This window comes from Equus przewalskii, chromosome 3 (assembly GCF_037783145.1).
Source record: "Equus przewalskii isolate Varuska chromosome 3, EquPr2, whole genome shotgun sequence".
Lineage (NCBI taxonomy): Eukaryota > Metazoa > Chordata > Mammalia > Perissodactyla > Equidae > Equus > Equus przewalskii.
Genome location: NC_091833.1, coordinates 40648144 through 40673544, shown reverse-complemented (window position 1 = coordinate 40673544; position 25401 = coordinate 40648144). Strand labels below are relative to the sequence as shown.

Below are 25401 nucleotides of genomic sequence, written 5' to 3'. Positions count from 1 at the left end.
CCTGTCCAGCCCGGGAACCAGCCGCAGGCCGTGACCTCTCCAGGGCTGCCGGGACAAAGTACCACACAGCGGCGGCTGAAACTGCGGAATTCATTCTCACAATTCTTGAGAGTAAAGGCCCAAATCCAGGTGTGGGCAGGGCTATCCCTGGGGAGGCTCTGAAGGGGACGCTTTGTGCCTCCTTCCCGGCCCCGGGGCTGTGCTGGCGTCTCTGGCATTGCGCGGCCTGCAGGCCCATCACCCATCTCCGCGTTCGTGTTCACATAGCCCTCTCCCTGCGCGCGCGCCTGTGTCCAAATTCCCCTTTTTGTAAGACCCACCCTACTCCAGCACGACCTCATCTTAACTAATTACACCTGCAACGACCCCATTTCCAAACAAGGTCACATTCTGAGGTGTGGGGGGTTAGGACTTCAACATACGAATTTTTGGAAGGCACAATTCAACCCCTCACAAACTCCTAGAACACCAGTTATAGTCAGTGACCCCGACCACCGCACCACCCTACCTCTCTCACCACCTTTCAAATCAAGGTTGCAGATTCTCAGATCAAAGCAAACTCCAGGTGACTCACATGGGTGCTTTCAGAGGAAACAAGAGGAACGTTCCATTCGCTGTTTCAGGACAGTTGCTTGTTTTGAAGAGGAATTGAGATGAAAATCAGCACTCTAGGGCCTTGGGGGCACTAACCGTTGGGGGTCCGGTTGAGAGCGGGCTGCACCCAGGGAAAGTGTAGACGGTCAGCGCGCCCCTCCCCCCAAGGGGCATCTTGACGAGGCAGCGCCTCCTGTCCGGCGGATCAGCAGTTTCAGACTGTCACCACCTCTTCCATAAAGCGGGTCTGCGTCTTGGCAGGGGACACGGCCCAGCTCGTCGTGCGCGCACTCGGCTGCGGGACCCTATAAAGCCCCGGCAGCAACACCGGGACGCAGGTAGTGAAGGGAGCCTAAACGCCTTGTTCCCAAACTTTCCAAAACTAGCTATGTCGTTTTCCGGAGTGTGTACAAGGAACAAAACACCCTCCCACCCTAAGCACGCAACACACAGCTGTCTACCCTCAAGTTTCCCCAAAGCGCGAGTACCTCTGAGCAGGGCAAGGGCTCCAGCCCCGCAGGGACCACTCCCACTCCAGTCAATTGTTCCACATGATCACCACTAGAGGGCAGGCCATCAAAACGTTCCTGCTCAAACCAGCTGCCCTGCAAGAGCGAAAACGAACCCATGGTGCTAGGTTCCAGATTTAAACGACGGCTCTCCAGTCGGCCTTCTCCAGCACAGAATGCGACCACACATTCAGTGAAGACAACGACGTGGAAAGCGCTGTTGTTCGCAAGCTACTGCTTTCTTTTCCGACGATATTTTCACAGTGTAAAGCCCATGAACGCACCTGCTCTTCCTTCAGGTTCTCTGCGGTTGGGAGATGGTAGAAGTGCAGGAATAAATTGCACTGGCCAGTGCAGGTCCTGAGGCGTTTGGTTTGGGTTAATAGACAACAGAAGGGGACTAACTTAAGCATCCTCCCATTGGTGCCAAGCTTACAAGAGAACCACTCAGCAGGAACACTCCAGAGGAAGCTGTATTTAATTCCTCAAATTAAAGAAGCCCTAAAAACTAAGTTTATAAACTTAACCTTTGATGCAAGCTCCTCCAAAAAAAAAGAGAAAAGTCTCAAGTCTAAGGATGGCTTTAGTCTCTGCTGAGTGGCTGCTCTTCTCTGCTCCCTGCCCGCAGGCAGATACGTTTGCCCATCTGTTGTCATGCATAGATTTCCTGTAGATTTCATCGGGGCGCCCTGATACGGCCTAAGGTGGTGTATTTCCAGCAAACGCTGCGCTTTCCCTCCCGTTGGAAGACTAGGCTTCTCATCTGGAGAGGGCAGCACCTGGAAACAGCCATGGCCTCACTGCAGAGCGCCGGCCGCGAAACCCTGCTGGCCAGTGTGCACGGAGGGGCTCCAGCTCTTCCTCGGAGAAGGGGCTTCGTGGCATCAACGACAGAGCTGCGGCGGGCAGCCAGGACACGGCTCGGCTCCTCCGCTCCCCAGGGCTGCGGGTCCAGCCAGCCGCAAGCGGGCGCCCGTGAGCGCGGGGGCCGCGACTCCTCCCCCCTGCCCAGCAAGGAGAAGCCCAGACACACTTTTCGGAAGACGCCTGAGGGGAGGAGGCAGGGGACCTGCAGCAGGAAGAGAGCTGAAGAAAGTCGAGGTTTATTCCATCGTAGAAGAAAGAGGAAGAAAACAAAGTAAAGGCACTTCTTTTTCAAGTGCTTCATGACATGAAATTCCACTTTTTAATTCCTGAGTTCATCTTTCAAAACTGTACTAGATTTCTTTAAATCATAGAGGCAAAAACGTTTGTGGTAACTGGTGGAACAATAGAGATAAATAAAGACCAATTTAATATCCTTCACGGTCTGCCTTCTACACAGGGAAGCAGCCGCCGCAGCCCCGAGTCCTGCCCACGCAGCGCCCTTCACTGCTGAGCTGCGGGCCTCTCCTGCGCGGCCAGGACGGCCCGGCCAGGAAAACGGGAGCAGGGATCTCCGGTCACCACTGACACATTTGCTTAAGTAACATTTTGGTCTCAAATATCCAAGGGATTGAGGCAAACTGTTGCTCAAACAAGTCTTGGGCCATCGTGTCTGTCAGGGTCCGAGAAGACTACACAAACCTTACATTTTGCTTTCATTTGATCTTCGAAAAAAGCCTTTAATAGTTTTCAAGACAGAAGTCTTCTTCTGCAGTGAGAATTCACAGTGAAAGGACATCTAAGTCGGTGTTTCTCACATAATGGCTTTTAAGGTTCTTGCTCTAAGGCACTACTAGCAATTATTTTTTAGACAAAGGTTGTGAATATTACCAAGATTTACCTCAGTCCACCAATCCTAAACCTCACTGCGCATTCCATTTTCAATGAGAGCTGCTTACAAACACAGGCTCTGGCTCCCCATTCCGGAATGGCTAGGCACAAGGCCTGATGATCTGTCTACCTGGTCCCCACGTGCCTGTGACCAACACACAGGGACCTCAGGGCCAGAGATTTCCTACGTACCCAGCTCTGCCCGTCTCTCAGCAGTCTGCGGCCAGCAGCACCAAGGGACCCGTCTACCCCACCCCCCGCATCGGATCAGGGCTCTGCTTCTCCGGGTGCACTTCCAAGACCAGGAGCAACAGCAGCGCCTGGGAAGTTGTCAGAAAGGCACATTCTCGAGCCCCCCAGACCCGCCAAATGAGAAATGCTGGGGTCGAGGCAACACAGTCATGTGTGTTTCAACAAGCCATCCAGATGATTCCGAGGCACCTCGGGTTTGAGAAGCACTGGATTAGAGAATTTCACAATTTCACGAGAGAAGCACTGAAGAAAGACATAACTCCGTGTAAGGTGGAACCAAGTTTATTAATGGCAGCCTTTATCACAACCACTCTTGAGTGTAAAAAATAAAGGGTGATTGACTGAACTTCGGAACTCACTTGCACTTGCTGTTTGGCCTTTCACGGGATGTGCCAAAGGGCGGGAATCTGGCCTGATGCTGAATCAACCGGTCAGCTGGAGTTCACTGGAGAATGAGGCAATAAACAAAAAAGACAAGAGTGCCAATTGAAGAGCTCCAGTCTTCTCCATGTGGGAATGACCTGACAGAATGACAACTGTGGAGGGGGCAGACATGAAATAATCTTACAGCCGGAATATGGAATGATCATCTCTAACTCTACAGAGATAGAAAAATACACACATGCAGAGTCATACACACACCCAAACTCTGGAGATGAGATTTTCAAAGAATTTTTGTTCTTTCTCTGAGCAGACTGACACATTCATCAGCCACAGCAATGCAACATGGGGCTGAAATGGAAAACCTTGCCAAATTTCCACAAAGTATGCTAGCTGGCTGCCCAATTATGTGTTGGCAAATGTGTCATCACCGTAAAATATGCCTGTGGTTTTCCCAGCATTCCACAGACCAGTATCTCCTCCCCAGGAGAGTCATCCCAGTAGACACCCACTGGATTAAAATCTGGGGGCAAAACTCCTCCCTCCCACATGGAGTGGGGGCAGGGCGGGTGGCAGCACCTGGAAGTGGTTTCCCACCTAGTGTCACAGAACACTTGCCCATCAATGCACCCCCCCTCCAGAGTATTTGTGCTTTGCTACCATCCTGATGGTGAGTCAGCAGTAGGAGACCAGAAGGAGCTCGGGCCATGCACTCTTTCCTTTTTTTAAAATAAAAACAAACTAAAACCAGAAAAAGGAGAAACAACAATTAGAAGCTTTTTGATTGTGTCAGTACTGTTTCAGAACTGGGTTTAATTCCATTCAGAGAAAGAGGGGGAGGCTGCAGAAGAGGCCACGAGGATAGATACGGTAAAGGGGCTGCTGAGTCCATGGAAGCATTTGCGATGGCACGGCTGGTCCCTTCCCACCTGGAGGACACGCTACCCCAGTGGAGGCCGTGGACCTATGAAATGAACACCGACCAGAGAGCTGTATAAGTGTTTGTAGGACAGACGGCAGGAACAGGAGCTGGCGGATTCGGAGTCACAGGTCATGCAGGGAGATTATACAAAAAAAAATCATGTTCAAGCTGAGTAAGAAAACACTAAAATTTAACAGAACCTGTATCATAGCTTTCACTTTTGAGAGATTTAAAAAAAAAAAAAAAAAAAACCCACAACAAAACGAAACCAAACCAAACCCCAGAGTATTCCAGTTTCCAGAGAATGCAGCAACTGGTTTGGTGGGCTGGGGTGCGGGGGTCTTCAACTGTCAGCCCTTCATTAACCTCATCTTCTTGGATTCCATTGATAAAGCTCAGGCCTACTCAGGAAAAAGCTCTGTCCTGTTAAAAGTCCGCATCATGAAGCGTTCCATCGCCCTTGCTCAGTGCACACGGAAAGCGTTAAGTTCCTATGAGGAGACACTCCAGGAGAGACCAGACGTGCCCCCGAGTTACTTGCTGAATGCCATCACAAGATCTGAACCCAAAGACAAGCTGTCTTCTTCTTGCGATGATAGTTGTGACAGGTCCTTGAAATGTACAGTGAAGGGATGCCAGACCCCGCGGCCTCCCAGGGAAGGGGCTGGGTTTTAGAGAAGCCGCACTTCTTTAGCCATGAGCAGAAGGCAGTCCCTTCGAGGTGTGATGGAGAGCATAGCTGCCTCTCCAGCCCTCCGATGACCCAAGTAGAGAAGAAGACTGTTTTCCACAAATTCAAGAACATCTGGGCCCCCTCCCTCCCTTTTCTCTTTTTTGGTAAGTATCCAACCATCCATAAATTCATGGCTACAGCAGAGATTCATGGCACAATGACTTTCATACTGGTTTTTGTTTTTTATTCTGTCAGTGAGCAGCATTTCCCAGTCTGACCCCTCAAACAAGTTCTTGGCAGCTCCATCAGGTGGGACTGCAGGATCCCTCTGCGAGTAGGGTCTGTGTGGCGCGGAGTCAGCTGGGCACGCTGGAGGGCGTGGGGCTGGCTCTGTCCAGTGTCTTGCGGAAGCTGTTGCAGGGCCCTACCAGCTAGCCCTGACAGCTTCAATATCACTAACCAAGTTCTGGGCCAGGCATATCCCGAAAATCTGAGAAAGGAAGGAAAAGAGAGAGAGACAGTGAAACTCTTAACTTCATTAGGCTTTTCCTTAGCCAATGAATCCCATTTCTCTTTTATTTTTAAAATTGGGATATAATTCATATACTGTAAAATTCATCCTTTTAAAGTGTGTGATTTGGTGGTTTTTAGTATATTCACAAGGATGTGCAACTATCACCACTATCTAATTCCAGAACATTTTCATTACCCTAAAAATAAATTCTGTACCCATTAGCAATCATTCCCATCTCTACAGCCCTGGTAAACAATAATCTACTCTCTGTCTCAATGGATTTGCCTGTTCTGGACATTTCATATAAATGGAATCATAGAATATGTGGTCTTTCGTGTCAGTTTGCTTTCATGTAGCAAAACATTTTTAAGGTGCATCCATGTGGTAGCATGTACCAGTAGTTCAATCCTTTTGATGGCTTGAATAATATTCCATTATACGGATAAACCATATTTTGTTTATCCATTCATTGGTTGATGGACATTTGTACTGTTTCCATTTTTTGGCTATTATGATAGTGCTGCTATGAACATCTGTGTACAAGTTCTTGGTTGAATATATGTTTTCAATTCTTTTGTACCTCTCTAGGAGGAGAATTATGGGATCATATGGTAACTCTGTTTAGCTTTCTGAGGAACTACCAAACTTTTCTCCAAAGAGGCTGCATCATTTTCATTCCCTTCAGCAATCTACAAGGGCTCCAATTTCTTCACATCCTCGTGGACTCTTGTTATTGTCTTCCTTTTTAATTATATCCATCCTAATGTGTGTGAAGTGGATCTCATCATGATTTTGATTCGAATTTCCCTAACAACTAATGATGCTGAACAACTTTTCATGTGATTATTAGCTATCTGTACCTTCTTTGAAGAAATGTCTATTCAAATCCTTTGCCCATCTTTAAACTGGGTTTGTCTTTTTACTGAGTTGTTCTTTGTATATTCTAGATACTAGATCCTTATCAGATACAATGATTTGCAAATATTTTCTCCCATTTTGTGGGCTGTGTTTTTACTTTCTTGATAGTATCGTTTTTAGCAAAGAAGTTTTTAATTTTGATGAAGTCCATTACTGTGCTCTTTCTTTGGTTGCTTGTGGTTTGGTGTCATAGCTAAGAAAACACTGCCTAATCCAAGGTCACAAATATTTACACCTATACTTTCTTCTAAGAGTTTTATAGCTTTAGCTCTTACATTTAGATGTTTGATCTATTATGAGTTAATTTTTGTATATGGTGTGAGGCAGGGGTCCAAATTCATTTTTGCATATAAATATCTACTTAGTCCAGTACCACTTGTTGAAAAGATTATTCTTTCCCTATTGAATGGTCTCAGTTCCCTTGTCATAAATCAACAGACCACAGATGTATGGATTTATTTCTGGACTTTCAATTCTATTCCACTAATCTATATGTCCAATCTTATTCCGGTATGTACTGTCTTGGTTACTGTAGCTTTGTAGTAAGTCTGAAACTGAGAAGTGTGAATTCTCCAAACTTTGTTCTTTTTCAAGTTTGTTTTGCTATTCTGGGTCCCCTGCATTTTCATATGAATTTTAGGATCAGCTTTTTCATTTTTTGCAAAAAAGGCAGTTGGAATTTTGACAGAGATTTCATTGAATCTATAGATCAATTTGAGGAGCACTGCCACCTTAACAATATAATCCTCAGTCTTCCAATCCATGAATCCGGGATGGCTTTTCATTTATTTAGGTGTTTAATTTCTCTCAACCATTGTGCCCCACGGTGACCCTCCAATAAAAGTATCACGTCGCCATACGATGAAAACCCCAGCTCTTGGGACTGCCCAGGAGGAAAAGTGGGTGCTCCCTTATCTCACTAGCACTTTGTCAAGGTGGTCCAGAGACAGCAAGGGGCACAGCGTGTCTGTGAAACTCCAAAAAGCTTTAACCTTCATACTGGGATCTACTTCTGATCGTTCCTGTCTGCCCCAGCTGTCACAGTGCAGTATAAGTGAGGCCATGGAAACACTGGAATGCCAGCAGGCAACTACTGACCCAATCAACTTCTCCATCTTGAAAAGGAAAAAAGTTTTCCTAAAGTATTCCAGGATGGTGGCATCTAAAATCAGAGCTTTGATGAAATCCAAACCAAGTAGTTTAGGTCTTTTTCCCAGCCCTCCTAACTGTGGAGTCTTAAAAACTGTGACATTAAGGTGATTAAGCAAAGCTCCTGTCCCAGCGAGGGCTCTCCCAGGGCACTGTTTCCCTGTGACATCATCCACAGAGGAGCCTTGTCTTACCTGTAGCAATGCAATGCCTATGAAAATACCAGCCACGATGGTTAAATTGTCCTGCAACCACTTCTCAAACTGGGGCACACAGCCTTTCGTGTAGATTACAATCTGCTGATCAACTTCCTTCACAAGGGAAGAGGAGAGCACAGCGTCACCACGCAAGTTCAAAAGCTCCTCCAACACCCTTTGTGCTAAGCAACAAGAGGAGATCCCACTTACTGGTTTTTGCCTGGCATCATAGCCACACTGAGTGTTGATGACATCTTCCTGATGGAGAAAGAAAACAGAAAAGTGAAATTCAGTCTTGTTAGAAAGCCCAGCTAGGAATCAGCAGAAGATCGCTGGTTTTGTGTCAGTAATAAAACGTGTACTTGGGCATGCAGCTGTCCCAGGCACCATGTGAAACACTTTTATCCCTTGTAATTATTATGACAATGCTCATAAGCAGATATTAAAATGAGTCTTCTTTTCCAAATGAGGAAAACTGAGGCTCAGGAAATATCAGAAAGGATCGCGAACCCATGACGCAGGAGGTTGGGGGGTCAAAGCTGATGACCTCGAGATGCTTATGGGGTTTGGGGAACTGGAGACAGAGATAAAAACCACGGTTAAAGGGCACAAGGACTGTCTTCATTTACACTCTTTTAGGGGGACATCTACTTCCCAATCTGTATACTCCTGTATTATTTAAATGGTTTTTCAATGAGAACGTATTACTTAATTAAAAACAAAACAAAGCCCTGACCACACATTACATAGACAAAGTGTGATGACTTCTGAGAATCTTCAGAAAGGACAGGAGCTGGAGACAGAGCACAGAGTATATGTGCTGCCAGCGTGATGCTGCCTGAGTGGGCACTGCCCTCACAGGGGAGGGAGAAACGGGCCCGTGGGAGAGGTTGGCCCTCCGGGGGAGGTCTGCGGGCTCAGAGCATGGTCCTTACTGACTCTTAGTCTCCTTCAGACGGAGAGTAACAGCCAGGATGACCCCCTCATGGGCAGCCTGCAGGGAAGTTCTGCTTTGCCACCCCCAGACCAGGCCCCACACCCTCCACCTCACAGGGGGACCCGGGCCCACTCAGCCCTGCTCCATGGGGGGAAGGGCGGGTCTGGGTGAGGACCTTGGGGACTGCCAGGCCAGAGCGAGGCTGGAGTCTAGAAGACACGAAAGCAGGAGCAACTCCTCACATTTGTCCTTCTAACACTCAATTCTGGCTTTAAACTTACAACAGAAGAGTGGCATTTCAAGTCACTCTATATGCCAGGCACATGATTTGACCCAAAATACAATCAAACTTGTGGTAAAAGCAAGTGGCTTATGAACAGATTTTATACTTTTTCTTTTTTTAAATAAAATACAAACCATAGTCATGGTGGTCATTCTGACCGAGCGAGGGGGCAGCTGCGGTCTCCCTACAGGGTAGTCTAGGTCCATCTTGTCCCAAACTCTTCTCCTCGTTCTAATATTCCCCCAGAACTAGGCCGGGAAGAGGCGGGTTGTGGCCCCGCACCATGCAGAGGGCCCTCAGACACGCGTCCTCCCAGAAGCAGGAGGACCAGGCCCTCCAGGCCGCTGTGGGGAAGCTCAGCTCCACCGCACCCAGCAGTGGGGGCCTGGGAAGTTCCTTCACCTCTGCGGCCTTGACTCTACCTGGAAAGGGAAGGTGACGGTGGTGTCTGCCGGTAGGAACGTTCCAAAGTTAAATGAGCCAACACACAAAAATGCCTAGACTAGGAACCAGCATGTAGCACTAAATTAACGTCGGCGAATATGACTCCTCCTAGGGAGATCCGAGCACTACACCCCTACAGGAGGTACAATTAGGAAGAAGCGGGAAGGAAGAGGTTTCAAGAACGAAATCGCTCTGCTCATGCCACACACACGTGGAGCAGGCGGCGGCGTGCTGGCATTCACTTACCGCGGGGTCTTTAGTGCAGCAGGAGAAGGGCACGCCGCACCGCTCTCGACTTGCGTTGGAATCTGTGCAATTGAAGTAAATATTTAGGTTCCAATCATCAGCTCCAAAAGCCCCACAGCACTGCCACTAGAGCAAACAGGAGAGAATCAGCACATGTCGACTTGGAGGCGACCGGGCGCCTACGCTTACACCCGCCAAACCACCAACGCCCAGCTTTGCCAGCTCTAACCATCTCTTCTGTCTCAGAACTTATTTTTAACCAAACTGAACCTGAAAGGCCCCTCTAAAAGCTTCCGAAGTTATTGAGGCCGACAGCTCCTAAGGATGTGCTCCATGAGATTAAAATGACTGACGAGACCAGCGGGGTTAGGTGGAAGAAGGGAGAGCAGGAGTAGCTCAGTAGGGCTCAGTTGCGAGATCTGTTTGGCGTGGGTACACAAGCGAATATTCTAGAAGGATCAACAAGACTAAAACAGTAGTAGTGTCTGAAGCAGGCAACTGGGGTTGTGGGTAGGATCTCTAGAGGCTAACCTTTTTAAAATTTGATCTCTACACCTTAAAGGTTTTTTAAAAACCCGCTTTATTGAGGTATAATTTACATATAATAAAGTGCACGTACTTAAAGTGTACAATTTGCTAAGACATGACGTATGTATACATCGAGAAACCACCACCAGAGTCAATAGAGTGAACACATCCCTTACCTCCGAAAGTTTCAGAGGCTTACATTTCATTATCTGTGTCTATTCTGAATTTTTTTTAAACAAGAGCATGTATTTACATTTTCAACTTAAAACATTCAATCATCGAATTAAAACATAATAAAACGAGCTGTTAAATTCAGTGGGTCTTAAACAGGCCCTGATTCAAGGGCAGCCCCACAACCCACCCAGCCCCCGTCTCTCCCCCGGGTGGGCTAGCTCTGCTTCTCCGAGCTAAACAAACATCAAGCCTTGGCCATTTTAAGACTTTCAGGACAATAGCTACTTCCAAACACTAAATTCCATGACAGAAAAATAAAATCACATGAAACAACAGTATATCCATATAGAGCAGACAGCATTTCAAGAGAATGTGTTTCCACATGTTCTTCCAACTCAGCTCCTCCCCCGATGGCTGGGGTTGTGCATCTCGAGGTTTGCCTACAAAGCCCCATCAGATCTGCCATGCAAACTAGTCAGCAATAATACCCGGCAAGGTGTGAGCTTGCATCCATTATGACCTAACAGAACAGTGAAGTCGGTTGAGGAGAGGAAACAGGGCTTAATTTCACACCTGAGGTACAGCTTACTCCAGGACAGTCGTTGCTGCCAGTGAACAAAACTAATACAACTCAGCTCACTTCTGACTGCCTAACGAGGGTCACCCTCATGGCAATGGCCCACCAGCCCTCTCCTCCCTTTATCAAAAGGGACCCCAGCTTATTCTGGAAAACTGTCCAACCAAAAGATGGTTGTTGGTCCCTTGGGCTTCTGTATGCCCTTGAGTCCTGCCATATGCATTAATGTCACAGACACCGCTGTCCAGGTCTGCTCAGCTTATCCAGTTTTTCAGTGCAAGCAAATAAAGACCTGTCTGTTTGTAGGACAACTCCGTAAGCCTAATATAAAACTGTTCACATCATTAGAGTGTCATAATATCCCCATGAGTTAAACAGCAGCTATTATTATTTCCATTTTACTATTGAGGAAATAGGTCACTGTCCTATTAGCACAAGGCTGAGCTAATCAGATTTTGGCGCTAGATCTGTATCTTCTGACCCCTTGTTTCTGCCATCTTGCATTGTGAGCGGATCAGGGCATCTGCTACGTGGTCTGCATCCCAGGGGCCGTCACAGAGGATGTTCAGAAGCCTGCGCGGAAGGGGGCTCTACTGCACCGACTCTTCACTTGTCAGAGGCCACCAGGGCTCAGCACTTTATCGACTGGCCATTTTAACTGCATGTGCCATAATAATGTTTGGGCTTATTTTAGGAACTTTGTGCACAAATATTCTATTGATAGCATATTACTATGAGCTGCGAAGGATGGAGGAAGACCAAAAGGAGGGCAAAGGAACAAGAAAGAATCCACATTTGACATCAAATAAAATGTTAAACCCGTAGCAAAACAATATTCTTCAAACGTTGACAGGAAAGGGCAACTGTGACTCTAGGCTTTTTGCTCAAGAGGTTTCTTCTTTGTTCTTCTACCTTAGTAGAAATTGAGATAAATGAAAATAGGACATTTCCATTTAGGGTGCAGATCATGTAAGTCATAGAGCAAGTCAGAAAATAATAATTAGACAAGCAAACAAACAAAAAAACATGCAGGAAAATCAGAGGTAGGTTCCAGCTGGCAGACGCAGAAGCCAGAAGGGGTGTTCATTGGGGTCATCCTTCTGAGAAAGCTTTCAACTTGAAATAAACCAAATTTAAACTTACGTATTCCTGGGTGAAGTCTATGAGGTTTTGCAAATCAATGTCATCCCTGTAGGCTCTGATGTTGTTGTTTATAAAGAAATACAGCTGGTCTTTGATCCAGTCTTTGAAAACAAATGCCAGAACCCCGGCAGTGAGCTCCAGGAAGAAAATAATTCCCAGGAACACAGAAAACTAAGACAAAAGACACACACACAGACAACAGTTATAAGGGTTATTTTGATCATACATAGTTAAATGGTTCCTTCTAAAAAGGTCTGTAATTACCTTGGGTTGTTACACACGTCCAAAGCAGATAATCTTCAGTTTCTTAAGATTCATTAATAGAATATTACACTCTAAGAAAGGATTTTTAAAAATCATTTCATAATCACATTTTAGGGGCTCTGGTGCTCCATGTGGTAATTAACCAACAAAGGCCATAAGCAAACATGGGTAATAGAAGTTTCTCATTAGACCCACAGCAAGGCCTACTGAATTTCTCCTGATTAATGCACTGCCAGACACTTGAACAACGACCTGCCCCTACCTCTAGTAAGCTTTTGTAATGTCGAAACATAAATTATCCCAGTATTTTAAGATCGCTTGTCATTTATTACTGTGGCCTTGATTCTGTATGCAACATATTCCCTTTTTGGATTCAGACACTGTTTTAATTTCCCTTGGCATCTGCTATACAAAGTAAAATAGCACATGTGTTCATCTTAGATGAAGAGTTCTAAGAGGAAGGTAGGGCATGACTGTACCATGAAAATAATTTCCCATCCTGAAAGCAGATGAAGCCACTGGGTTGAGGTCTTTCTTGGAATGCTGGTTCTGCTGGCTTTCCTTTGAGAAACACCAGTCTTGGAATATTTTAAATAACAACATGCAACCAAAGGAAGACTTTCAGCTAAGGCAGACAACAAGAGTCTGGAGACCATGGGTAACATGGTAATTGCCCACAAATCTGGGGAAATTTCCCTTCCATCTAGAAGACTCAGAATAGCCTCATCTTAGTCATATTAACACACTGCTCATGCCCACAGTTCTTTCCACTTCCTACCACCCCCACAATCTTACCCTTTTCAAATTTTTTTGCTCAAAGAGATTATGAGAAATGAGGCTGTGAAGGATCAGAGGGTAAACTGCAGGCAAACTTCTGGTGACAACGACAGAAAGGGTGACATGGGGGCCACACCTGCTCAGCAGAGCTCCTGAGGGCTGCAGGACAGTGTTGGTGGTTGAGGCGGCAGAGGGGGCTAAAGCTGTCTACTGTCTCTGTCTTCAGCAAGTAGCCACCACGCAGCCACCAAGAGAGACAGGTACCAGGGAGGGGTGCAAAGGAAACTACACAGTGACTTACCAAAATAAAACACACAAAAAAATGTTTATGCATTCAGCAAAAATCTACTGAATCACCCACAACAGATCAGGCCCTGGACTAGGTGGGCTTGGCAGAAGCAAAGATGAGTCAGACCATACTCCTGCCTCTAAAGACCTCCCATTTTATGCGATTTGGAGGTGGCGGTAGGAGAGAGCAGTGGAGTGGGGCCATTTCACATTAGATGTCAGTGTGTCTGACAGGGTTTATCCAGGATGCCTAGTGCACTTCTGGAAGGGTAGGCACAAGGGGAAGGGTGGAAGGAAGAAATAAGTGCCTGGCAAAGTCTGGAACCCCAAGGTTTAGGCCCCAATTCTAGACCCTCCAGCTGAGCCCCCCAGGTTCCACTGAGCTCCTGGTTGTCTGTCCTTGATGAATTCACTAGAAATAGAACCTACACAGTTCTTAATTATCATCAGTGATACCAATAATTCCAAAGTAAGCTTTCCTCAATCTAGAAAAAGGGACAGAAAAACAATCATATTGATGAGGATTTTTAGGCTGCTTAATTTTAAAACGGTTTATGATGAGGATTTTTAGGCTGGTTACTTTTAAAACTGCAGATGAGAAGCAGGCCCCGAGGACTGGAATTTTGCTTGCCCTTTTGAGACATTTGCGTTTGTGAAGGAAGGGGGGGATGACCTTGTAGGGACCTGAAATTGGCCACCCCAGGATATGTCTCTTTGGCATCCGGATTGTTTGGGGCTGATTGCTTTTGATGGGCTGGGACAGGGAAGGAGGCTCTGGGGAATGGAACTTGCCCTTGTTGGGACACATTTACATTTGTAAGGTAAATCTCTACCTGTAAAACGTGCCTCCCTCTCTGTACCAGGAAGAAGAGGAGAGATGACCTTGTCCCTAGAAACTCTTAATGGGGAAGGCAAGAACTTAAGTTGGTTGCTGTCTGGCAATCTCATGTAACTGATTTAGGGTGGTGGCTTCTGACCTTTACTTAATCCGATTTGATTCTTGTCTAAAAGTCATGGGATCACCCAACGACCAGACCCCACCTGCACTGATACCATTTTAACTTTTTTCCATGTTCTTTCCTTTGTCTTCGTAAAGAGATGACTCACATACCTATGCCTTAAATTTAGCCCTAACCCACAACTCGGGGCAGCAGCAGGAGCTCTGCCTGCCCGTGGGTCCTGTCTCCAAGCACCAGCTCTGCCTGCCCATGGGTCCTGTCCCCATGCCAGCGGGGGCAGCAGAAGCGGCGGCAGCAGAAGCTCTGACTGCCCATGGGCCCTGTCCCCATGCTATTCCACACTATTCTCTAAATAAAAGAGCACTACTGCCAGATCTTGAGAGTCCAAGAAATCTTTCTTTCAACTCCTCGGCTCACCGACCCCACATCAATATCACTTCTACTCAATGTCTACCCCATAGTATAGTAGAATCCCCTATCCTTTATTAGGAGCCACACTCTACACGTGAACAGGACAGTTATCTCACTACAGAAATGAGATCACAGCCCACGTGCCTACACACAGTGCACCGAGACAGAAGGCACACAAAGGTTTTAGTTAGATTTTGTTCTCACCTCCATAAGGTTGGGCAAGTTCACCATCCAGTTACCCTGGCAAATTTTCTCATAATGTTACAGAATGTACATATCAAAAATTGAGTCCAAATTAAATTCTTATCAAATATTTGGCAGAAATCCACATGCTATGGGCCCTGTGAGCTAATTTTCCCCATTTCCAAAGGTGCAGAGACTGACTCAGCGGCCTCCTTCTGGGCCTCAGCCAAGCAGGAAGCTCCTTTCCATTTCACAGCATCTCAGCTCTCAGACTCGCCCCAGCAACCCTCCTGTCCCATGGCCTCAGAGCCTCGGGCTGTCTGGAGGCATGCTGACATTGACTTCCTACTTATTTCCTAGTTCCTGCTCAAAGAATATTTTGGGCCAGTTTTTATTGTTTGTACAAAATGGAGAGACAGGCCATTTTAAATATTCTCCAAGATTTAAAAAAGCCAAGAAGCAACACAATTCTCTTCATTTCCAACATGGGACTTTATAAATTAAGGCGCTCACTTTATAAGGCACTTTCAATTTATAAATGGGATTTAAAGAAATGTGTATATTTCTGCCAGTTCAGTTAACTCTGGTATCTTCAACTACACAAATAATAAACTACGTTAAAGGGACTACCCTCATAAACGAAACTATCTTCAAGTGAATCCTAGTAAAGTGGATCCCACACTTTGGGGCACGGAGGCTAAACCAGATAAAAAAGTGGCAACCGCTAAGTATGCTCTGGGGCCCACTGAGGCTACAGAAAAGCTGAGTGAGGTGAGCTCAAGCCCTCAGAAGGATCTCATGCCAAGAAGACTGGTGAGATGGCGGTCATGACAAGCCTCCAGAATGTGGCGTGAGCCAGAGCTGCCCAAATTTGCCAGGGGCCTGCCAGGGGGACAGTGTGTGTGCAGTGAGCCTGCTCTTCTGAGGGCTATTGGAGAAAAGATGCCAGAGGATGACGTGGCAGACGTGCTGGGGAGGAGAATCACAGACGCAGGGCTGTCGGGCGTGGCTCTGCGTTATGTTCCTGTTTTAAATGAAAACGTCCCCAGAGGATGTATCAGCAGAGGTTGAGAATGATTCTGGGATATTACATTAATACTGTTCTCTAGAAGTCCCACTGTCTTCCCTCAGGATAGGAGGGTGGGGTTTTTTTTAAATTCTTTTTCTGTTCTTGGAAATGGGTGTGGACACTGCTGTGTCGAGGCTGGGATCCAGACGCGCACCAGAACGCCAGGCTCCAGGCCGACAGGCACACTGGGCTGACCTGTGGCTACACTCGCCAAACCTCTTTCAGACACGTACATGTGCGCATATGCCATTTTGTTCTCCTTTGGAAGGAATCTCCAAAGGAGAGGCTTTTACTTTTAATACTTATCTACCCCCTGGTAAAAGTCCTTCTCCAAAAATATTCATACTAACAGTGATCACACCTAACACCCTGCAAGGGACCTAAAAACTAGGCTGGTCATGCAAAAGTCAGACTCTGTACTGGCAGAGAACAAGGGAGATTTGTCTTTTCCTGTTTCTCCATATTCACCAAAACCTTCTGCTTACCAGATTTATCTGGGCAAGCCACAGCTACTGTGCTTTGTCTAGTTTCTCTAAACCAATTACCTGAAAAGCTTCTACCATGTGCTTAGAAGAGGGGCCAAAGTCACTTAAAAGAAGTCAACTCTGTCTAGAGACCTACCTTAGTCCTGAAGGTATTTAGGGATTGGAATTCAAAGTCGTGATATCCACATACAAAATCCCCACCTTTCATATGGGATATCCATACAAAACATCCCAGGGGGTGGGGTGGGACTTACTTTATCAAGGAGGCAGGGGTGTGTGCAGGGGGAGAATCTGGAGAGCTCTCCTGGGAGAGAAGCACCGCAGGCCATCTCTGCCGGCCTTGGGCGTGGCTCACTCTTGCCTACAGACCAGGTTCCTCCTGCTGTGAGACAGGAGCCTGGCTCTCAGCCTGAGCGCAGAGCGCGATACTTACGAACTTGAGAAGGAAGGTGTTTTCCCGAAGAGCTCCGATGCAGCCTGCGAATCCCAGGATGAACATGACTCCTCCCACCACAAGGAAGAGCCAGACGGGGTCGAAGCCGCCGAGGTCCGTGATGGAAGAGATGTTGGACAGCACCCCCTGGGCGTGGAGAGAACACACAGACACCGGGTGCAGGGTCAGTTCCCAACAGGAAAAGATGACTACAGTTGTCTTTCCCCTCTGGGAGAAAAACCTCAGAAGTAATCCCATTATTAGGCATGATTAATACTCAAGACACACCGCAAAAAATAAAACAAAACAGAAACAAAAAATGACTTTCTTTCTAGGCTCTAGATACGTTCCTATTTTTAGTAAAACTACACGAAGCAAAGAAATGACCCTAAGAAACTGTCATTAGACCCTGTACAGAGAAGATGTGGATGTTACCTTTGCTTTCTCTGTCCCCAAATTAAGTGGTCTTGAGTAAAAAACAGGTGTGAAGGACAAACACAGTGCCCAGCACCCAGGGAGAGGGGTCCCGGTGAGTTCCGGGGCACACAGGTGTCAGACAGCGCCTGTTCCAAGCGCGGGGCACTTGTCAGGCAACAGGCGGAGCAGGATGCTGAGCGCTAACACAGCAGCCACTCCAGCCGCAAGCCCCAAAAAGTCCTCCAGGGAAAAACTGCACCTCAGCATCCCTCCTTGAGCTTCACGGAGACGCTGTCAGGCTCAGATCCCCAGCCCCACAGGTGGTTTGTGCTGGCGGTTGTTCCACATCGAGTTATTAGAGGTATTTCCTTACCACCTTTTTATAAGAACTGGGATTTAACTGATTTACAAATCTAAGGTTACTCCCTGGTTTTCAACCCTTTATTCTCCTGCCAAAGGAACCCAGAGTAATCTCATTTCTCCGCAAACAATGCCACTTCTTTATTGAAATCCTTTTCTCCTTAAGTGTGATACCACATCAAATACCACCCAGAACCTATGCTGGAAATCATGAGATTTGTTTCTCTGAAATGCAAGGTACATATTTACTATTCTATTATTTTGAATACTATTATTTTGAAACTGGATGTATGTGAGCCTTACAAAACCAATATCATCAATATTTTATTTTCTTATCTTATTAAACTTGCTTTGAATTCTCAAAATACCCCCAGAGGATCAGGGTATAGCTTGCTCTAAAGTCTTAATATTAAGTAACTTGTTTTCAAAGCACTCCCAACAATCTGGAAGAACAGAAAGTATTCATTTCATGTTATACTTAAGGAAAATGGAACCCAGAGAGGTTTGGAGACTTGCTGGAGGTCACACAGCTATTGATTTTTTGGAACCAGAATAGAATGTCCTCTTTAGTACTCTTTCCCCACCAAGCAGAAGCCATGTACTTGTTTCCCAGCGCTTCCCAGTCAGCACTAATCAACATCGGAGTTTTAAGTTTTAACCCCTTTTAAGGTTGCAGGAACTTTTGGACAAGAGTATTTTGTTCGTTAGGTTTTTGTTTCTTTTCGGAGGGCATAAGCTTAAGAATGATACTGGATAATAATAATAGAACATATATGAAGAATAAAGCACTCTTAAAATGCACAACTTCAACCCTACGAGAAAGGCCCAGGGTTTGAATAAAGCCCCAGATGAAGGGTGGAGATTATGAAAGCAGTTAGGGGCGTAGGGTGTTTCCACCAACCTCCGGGGCGACATCACAAGAGGCAACCACGGCCCTCATGAGGCTGCTTAGACTGATGGTTTGATCCAATCTTGTGGTTCTTGGATTTCCAAGCTCTGAACTATGAATACTCCAGGGGGAAAAAGGAAAATACAAAAATACTGCAGCCAATTCTCCACCTACACAAACAATGCTGAGAAAACAACTGTCAGAGGAGGCAGCCAGAGTCCATGCGACAGCAGTGAGGGTCCAGCGTCGGAATGACCTCCCCCTGCAGAATGCCTCTAAACACGGTGTCACACTGAAAGTCTTAATGTTCTCGACCTGCTCAGCCAGGGGAAGAGAGGACTTTGAGGGTACATGATAATATACTTCAGATTTTAAATGTTAACTTAATTATGGGAGAAGTAGACTAAAAAGAAGCAGCAGCAGAGTTGGAAGTGACAGGAAGAGGTGTCCGTTCTGCATAAAGAGGCCTTTCCAACACCAGTGGGTCTCCAGCAAGGGATCAGAGAAGGCTGCCCAAGGAACGTGGCTTCCCCTCAGCGGGGAGCCGAAGCTGTGGCCTCCACAGCAGCGCCCCAGGAGGGCCTCCCAAATGGGACGGGAAAGCAGGACTTAATGACCCTTAGGTTCCTTCCAACCTTAAGACTATTCTGTGACTTCACCCACTTTTCACAGGCTTTTTATTTGTGATTCACCCTCAAGTCCGAGCAGAGATCAGATTGTTCCCAAACACTCCTCCAGGGCCCACGGCTTTAGAGGAAGAGCTCCCTGGATAAGGGGACAGTTAACTGGGCAGCTCTGGGGAAGCCAGCCAGCCAACATGCACACCTGAGCCTGGAATACCAAGTACTCCCTCCCCAACAGGCAAAACGGGACGATCCCAACTGGCAGCAGGTCCTGGGTCGTCTGTCCTCTCTGGGTTTAATTTCGAGGATGAAAATTTGGCGTCTCAGACAAACTCATTTTCTTACTTTTTACTCTCCCCAGCCTGCAGGGGCAGTTTTAATTGAGAGGCCTTCCACTGTTTCCATGGAAACGACAACCGCCTGGGGGCTTAGCAGGACTGCAGATTCTACTCATTTAATCCTAAATTCTGGCAAAAGACAGGACTGGAGACAGACTCTGAGAGCTTGTGGGAAATAATGTTCTGTAAAGTATGGAAAATACTAACAAGAACTTTATTTTTAACGCATTCAGAATATACTTAGATAGTTATCAGTTGAAAACTAACTCAAATCTCACAACACAAAGTGTGGAAGTCAACGCCCAGTGCCCAGCTGTCTTTCCCTTGGGATTAGAACTATCACCTAGATGGAGAGGAGAAAAGACTTACTCTTCCACCTGTGCAGCATTCCCAAATGGTCACCCAGGAGCAGCCTGACTGCTTGTGACTGCACAGGGATCACGGAGGAGCCGAGCAAATCCTGGCGGCAAAGATTCTGAATTACGAAAGTGATGGGGAGTTGACAGTTCGGCCTTCTGTTGTCTTAAAGACGGGGCCTCTCACTGGACTCCTTAATTCTGTTCAGTTCAATGTGACAAATGATTAAGGAGCACCAGAACACGCCTGCTGAAGAATAATTAGAATCAAAGCTTGTCATTGAGAAGCAGCTGGGAGAAGAAAAAGCTAAGACTACAGTTAAGTCTGCCAAGTGAGTGAAAATAGACGTTCAGACTCAGGGTAGATCCTCAGGAAGGCGCAAGAGCACGGGCGGACACCTGGCCTTGTGGGAACCTGTGCGCACCGCCTCTGCCACACCCACCCCCGGAGCCCCTCAGAGCCGGCAGTTCTCACGTGATCCCACCGCCCCAGTCAGAGCTGGGAAGGCTGCATTTCTCTCCTTGGATGCCAGGATTTAGACCAGGCCTCTCTCTCTAGAGGCTGAGGCTGTAAAATGCCCAGCTCTGGAGCCACATGTGGTATGTTTTTCACCACTTGGAGAAAGTCAGCCCGCAGTGAGAAGCAGAAAGCCAGTGCTTAGCGAGAAACTAATAGTAAGGGTAGGGAGGGAAAACCCCAACAGTACAATAATCGCAGGCCCGGCCGTGGGCTCTGTGAGTCACTCCAGGATCCTCAGAGGACATCCCCTTGACTGCACAAGCTGGGTCTGCACTTGCAACTGAGGAGCCCGCACAAGACAACAAGAGCTGTGAGTAAACAATGCTTTAGTTTCAGTGCATACACACACAGGACCAGGACTAAAGCTCACACTCTATGCTGGGAAATGGGGTGGGGTGGGGTGGGGAGCAGACAAGGCATAGAGGAAAGTGTTGGATTTAATATGGTTCCTTCACTCGGCTGGCTGATACTTCCAGGCAACACAGGAATTAAGCCAGTGTCAACAGCTCTGCTTCAGGTGGACTCACCATCAATTCAGTATCATTAACGAAACGATCAGTTCTAGATAGAACTTTTAGGTACTTGTCTACGTCTCTGACAAATAATACTTACATGATTTACATTCTAATTCTCCATGTAAACCTGAATGGTCAGTCCTTGGCTTTAAATACCAACTCTTTATAGCTCAAACTGATTGAAAAATATATATAGAAAATGTCATCTGGCCACTCTGCTGTACTCAGAACTGCTGCTTCTGCTAGACGTGTGCACCCAGAGTCTGGCACTGCAACCCAGTCCTCAGTCCTCTCCTTCTCCTGCCTGGACCCTGTGGGCAAGGCCCAGAGTAACAGACATCAAGGGCATTGGACCTGGTGGATCAAGTCAGGAAACACCATCCTCTGAATCTAACTGGAAGGAGGCTAAGTGGATGAGAAGCAGAGCAATTAGCCACATGTGCTCATTCCTGCAGCCATTTGTCTTGGTTGACATGGAAGCGGAATTTGAACAGCAGCAGCAGAGACAGAATGGGAAAGAATGAGAATAAGAGAGACAGAGACCAAGACCGTAGGTTGCAAGAAACATATATTCAAGAGCACAGACTCAAGAATATAGGAGGATTTCCTACACATATACTCCTTGTTGTACATTAAGATTATATTAACAAAAACTGACATAATGAACATGCCTGAGAATTCTTCACAGTCACACCACATGTTCCTGTATCTATATTTTTATGACCCGAGTCATCTTCTCTAAGTCTACAGCTGTTGCTGCAGCAGAGGCAAAAACAAATTGGCCATAACAAAAGTACTGCTATAAAGACAAAATGAATACAGCCAATTTAAAAAGTTGAAAGAAACAAATATATTCAGCAAATTAGCCCTTCCATAGATTGGCTTTTGGACAACTAGCTCTTGACATGTCAATTTGGAGCCTTTACAAGATGATCCTCCAGTGAAAATGGGCGATTTCCATTATCCACGAGGTACTGGACAGTCTCTCTCAGAACTTAGCAAGGAGACCAGTATGTGTCTAAAAACAAATAAGACACATTAATGGAATGTGTCTGAGGCAATGCCATTATAACAGAAGTTTAGAGAGCCAATACACAAAAAACGTATTGATGTGCGTCCATCACGGTAAAAGGGAGACTGATATTCCAGCCATTTAGACAAGCCCGCTCTAGAGTGTGGCAGAGAGCATTCCATCCCACACAAACCATCCTTTACAGGACTCAAGCACACCTGGCTCACCTACAGCTTCCCCTGGAATCCAGACAAACAGACAGAGGGTGGCCCGAACAAGGGCTCGAGGTGGGGCAGACAGACAGACAGGACACTATAATACAGACACCTTGTCTTAAAGCGCATTTCCACTACTTACTACCTGTGTGATCTTGGGCAAGTTACTAAACCTGCCTAAGCCTCGATTTCCTCATCAGTGAAATGGCACTCTACATCATAAGGGATTATGAGGATGAAAGAAAGAATCCAAGTGAATCCAAATACTAGGCTAAGTGCTTGGCACATAATAAGCATTCAATCAAAGTTTGTCACCATCGTCACTATCATCACATTGATATTAGACCAAGAGGCAGACATCAGATGCTACAGAAGCACAGAGGACGGGTGTCTAACTCAACCACACTAGAGAGGAGTCTGTTTTGCTCTGGCACTTGCGCTGCTGACTCCCTAAGAAACGCCTTGGCAGCACCCAATGATCGTGCCTAACGGAGGTGGCAGTAACTGACTTGTCAATCAGATCTTCTGTCTTGGGGAATTGGAAGTCACCTAAAAGACACTCAGAGCAAAGGCAGAAGGGATAAGCCAGGAGCAAGCAAAATCCAAGAGCAGGCAGAGGCCATGAGTGGGTGGAAGCTAAGAGTACCCAGAAGCGGTGCAGTGGAGAAGAGAGATGCGAGAAGTCAGTCAACAAGGCCGAGCAATCAGCAGCCATGTCGCCAAGAGGGCAGCACCCTGAACCAGGGACAAGGACGCCTCTGCTGCCAGGGGGCTGACTGGGTACTCTGGTCACGAACTCACTGCTCCCGAGTGAGCTTCCAGTTACTGAACCATGTCCTATTCCCCGTGAGATCTTTTCCTTCAACAGTTTGAAGAACACTGTACATCTCAGCAAGGATGTGAAAAATGAGCGCATCTCCCCTCCACCTCCAGGTCCTCAGCAGCACCTCATTCATTCAACTCTCGCTGGAACTTAAGCAGCTTCTCCTCTGGTTCTGCAACAATGGCGTATGTTCTGAGTATAACTGCTTCTTCTTGGAAGAGGCTTCTGCACACGTGTGGGAATGAAAAGGCAAACAAAGCTCCAGAAGGGTCCAAACCAACAAACCTCAGGAGCGTCTGTGGTTTCCCCACCACCAGCACAGGACGGCCTCGGCGCCACCTGGCAAGCTGCAATTCCCTCTCTCTCAACTCACACAGAAAAGAAATGCAAAAACAGCATTAATAAGCCCCAAAGGCCTGGGACTCCTCTGCTTTGGCATATACAAGCACATTCCTTCCAACTGCTGGATGGGAAACAGAGAGACAGGCATACGGAATGTGCACCCAAAGCCAGGCCAGATGGACCCCTTCGAGATTTATGAGACTGGGTCCTGATTCTCCCACCCCTCCCTAAACCAGCCCCTAGTGGGGTGGAACCGGTAACAGCTTTCCTAGAGTAAAAGGGAGGGAAGCATTCCCCTGCTGGAGAAAGAATGGCAAAGTAGAGCATTTCAAAGAAAACGAGCTATGCAGAGAGGGGTGGTCCTGGAGAGTTGGAGATGTGGTTTTAAATCCACATCTAATGTCCATAGGAAGACCAAGCTGGGAACATAGGGCCACAGGGAAACGTGCCTCGTAAAGATTCAGCAGAGATCCTCAAAGAATGTTACAGGGCAAAGCCGCTCTGCCAAACCCAAAACATCCATCTGTCTAAGGAATTGCTGCAGAGTCCAGAGAGAGGACTCGGAACGAGAAGAAGTGGGAGCTCGCTGGGCCCAACCCAGGAAGGTGGAAGGGCACAGGGGCAGCGTCACTCACAGCCCAGCAAACGGATGCAGAGGTAAAGGAAGACGAGCGACTTTCCAGGCGTGTGCTTTCCCATTTTTTCTGGTCAATAAAGGTCATCAGTGAGATTCAAGTAATCCTTTCTTGCAGATAATAAATGGCCATGACCTGCTTTCGTGCAGAGGAAGGGAAGAAGGGCAGTCACTTTCAGGTCTCCATTAAATCCTGCAGTCAAGTGGGGGGTGGGGGGAGCCTACTGCGCCAAGTCCCCTCCCCTGGCACCGCTCTCGGGCCAGGAAACCACCATCCCCACCAGGGTGGGCGTGACTGCCTCTCCGAACGTGGAAACAGCCACATGCAAAAGGGTCACTTTTCAGAAATCCAGCACCTTCCCAGCCACTCCCCAGATATTTTCACATGCATGTTCAGAAGACAGGAGACACACTCAGGAATATTCCTGGTTTAAGTAGCAAGTTTAAACTGAAACATGCACTAGAGGCTCTGATCGTGGTGCCCGCAAACCAAAGTAAAAACATCCCGAAGTCTCGAGGCGGGTGTTCAGGGCCTCACCGAGCGACCCGGGCACCGATGTTTATGCGCCCGAATCTGCATCCCTGAGCAATCGCTCCCAATGAAGTTTAGAGGGACGGCGAAAGAGAAATGCTAATTTCTCAAACTCTCTCTCACACCTGTTGAACATCCTGGTTACAGCCCGCCAGACCACACACTAACTTTCCACAGGCTTCGCAGGCCGCTCGGTTCTCAGGTGTCCGCTACGACAGAGAACCCGGGGATTAGCAGATAACCGAGGAAGAGAGACGTGGACAAACGTAGGCATTTGTCAGTAAAACGAAATCTTCCAGGAAGGATTCCCAGCGTCTCCGAACTGCGTCCTTGAAGCGGGCTCAGGGCCGAGGGCCTCTTCTGCTCAGGTTATGTGCTCCCAGCCCTGAGTCATGGATGCTCACGCCTGAGCTCGCGTCCCGGGAAAGGGGGAGTCTCCCAAGGCGAGCCCACCGGACGACTGCGACAGGCAGGCCCGGAGGGTGTGAAGGGAGCAGACGACCAAGGACAGAGGTCAGGAGGCCTCCAGGGGATGAGTCCCTTGTCCCGGGGGCGGGGAGAAAGCGCAGGCCCAGCCGCTCCGACGCCGCGCTCCTGCTCCAGCGCGTCCGTCCCAGGAGGAAGAGGAGGGGACAGAGGGACCGGTCGGGGCCAGCTCCCCGTGTGACGCCTCTGGGCCTCAGTCTCCTCACCTCTGAAGCAGGAAGTCATCCTCAAACTTTACCCCGAGGGGTCCAGAGATCACGGAAGTAAAAACGAA

The 25401-nt window shown here is 47.3% G+C and overlaps 1 protein-coding gene across 3 annotated transcripts in view; it reads right to left on the bottom strand.

Moving 5' to 3' along the window:
* Positions 1-3376: 3376 nt before the first annotated feature.
* The window catches only part of TSPAN5 (tetraspanin 5), a 152701-nt gene continuing 130676 nt past the window's right edge, over positions 3377-25401 (bottom strand). For all 3 annotated transcript variants that reach the window (XM_008524432.2, XM_070614215.1, XM_070614216.1), the window contains 6 exons: positions 17066-17212; positions 12197-12367; positions 9775-9900; positions 8075-8122; positions 7862-7978; positions 3377-5576 (listed from right to left, as the gene is read on the bottom strand). In XM_008524432.2, the coding sequence (XP_008522654.1) occupies positions 5511-5576; positions 7862-7978; positions 8075-8122; positions 9775-9900; positions 12197-12367; positions 17066-17212 (675 nt within the window). In that variant the 3' untranslated portion in view covers positions 3377-5510. The remainder of the gene's footprint in view (positions 5577-7861; positions 7979-8074; positions 8123-9774; positions 9901-12196; positions 12368-17065; positions 17213-25401) is intronic.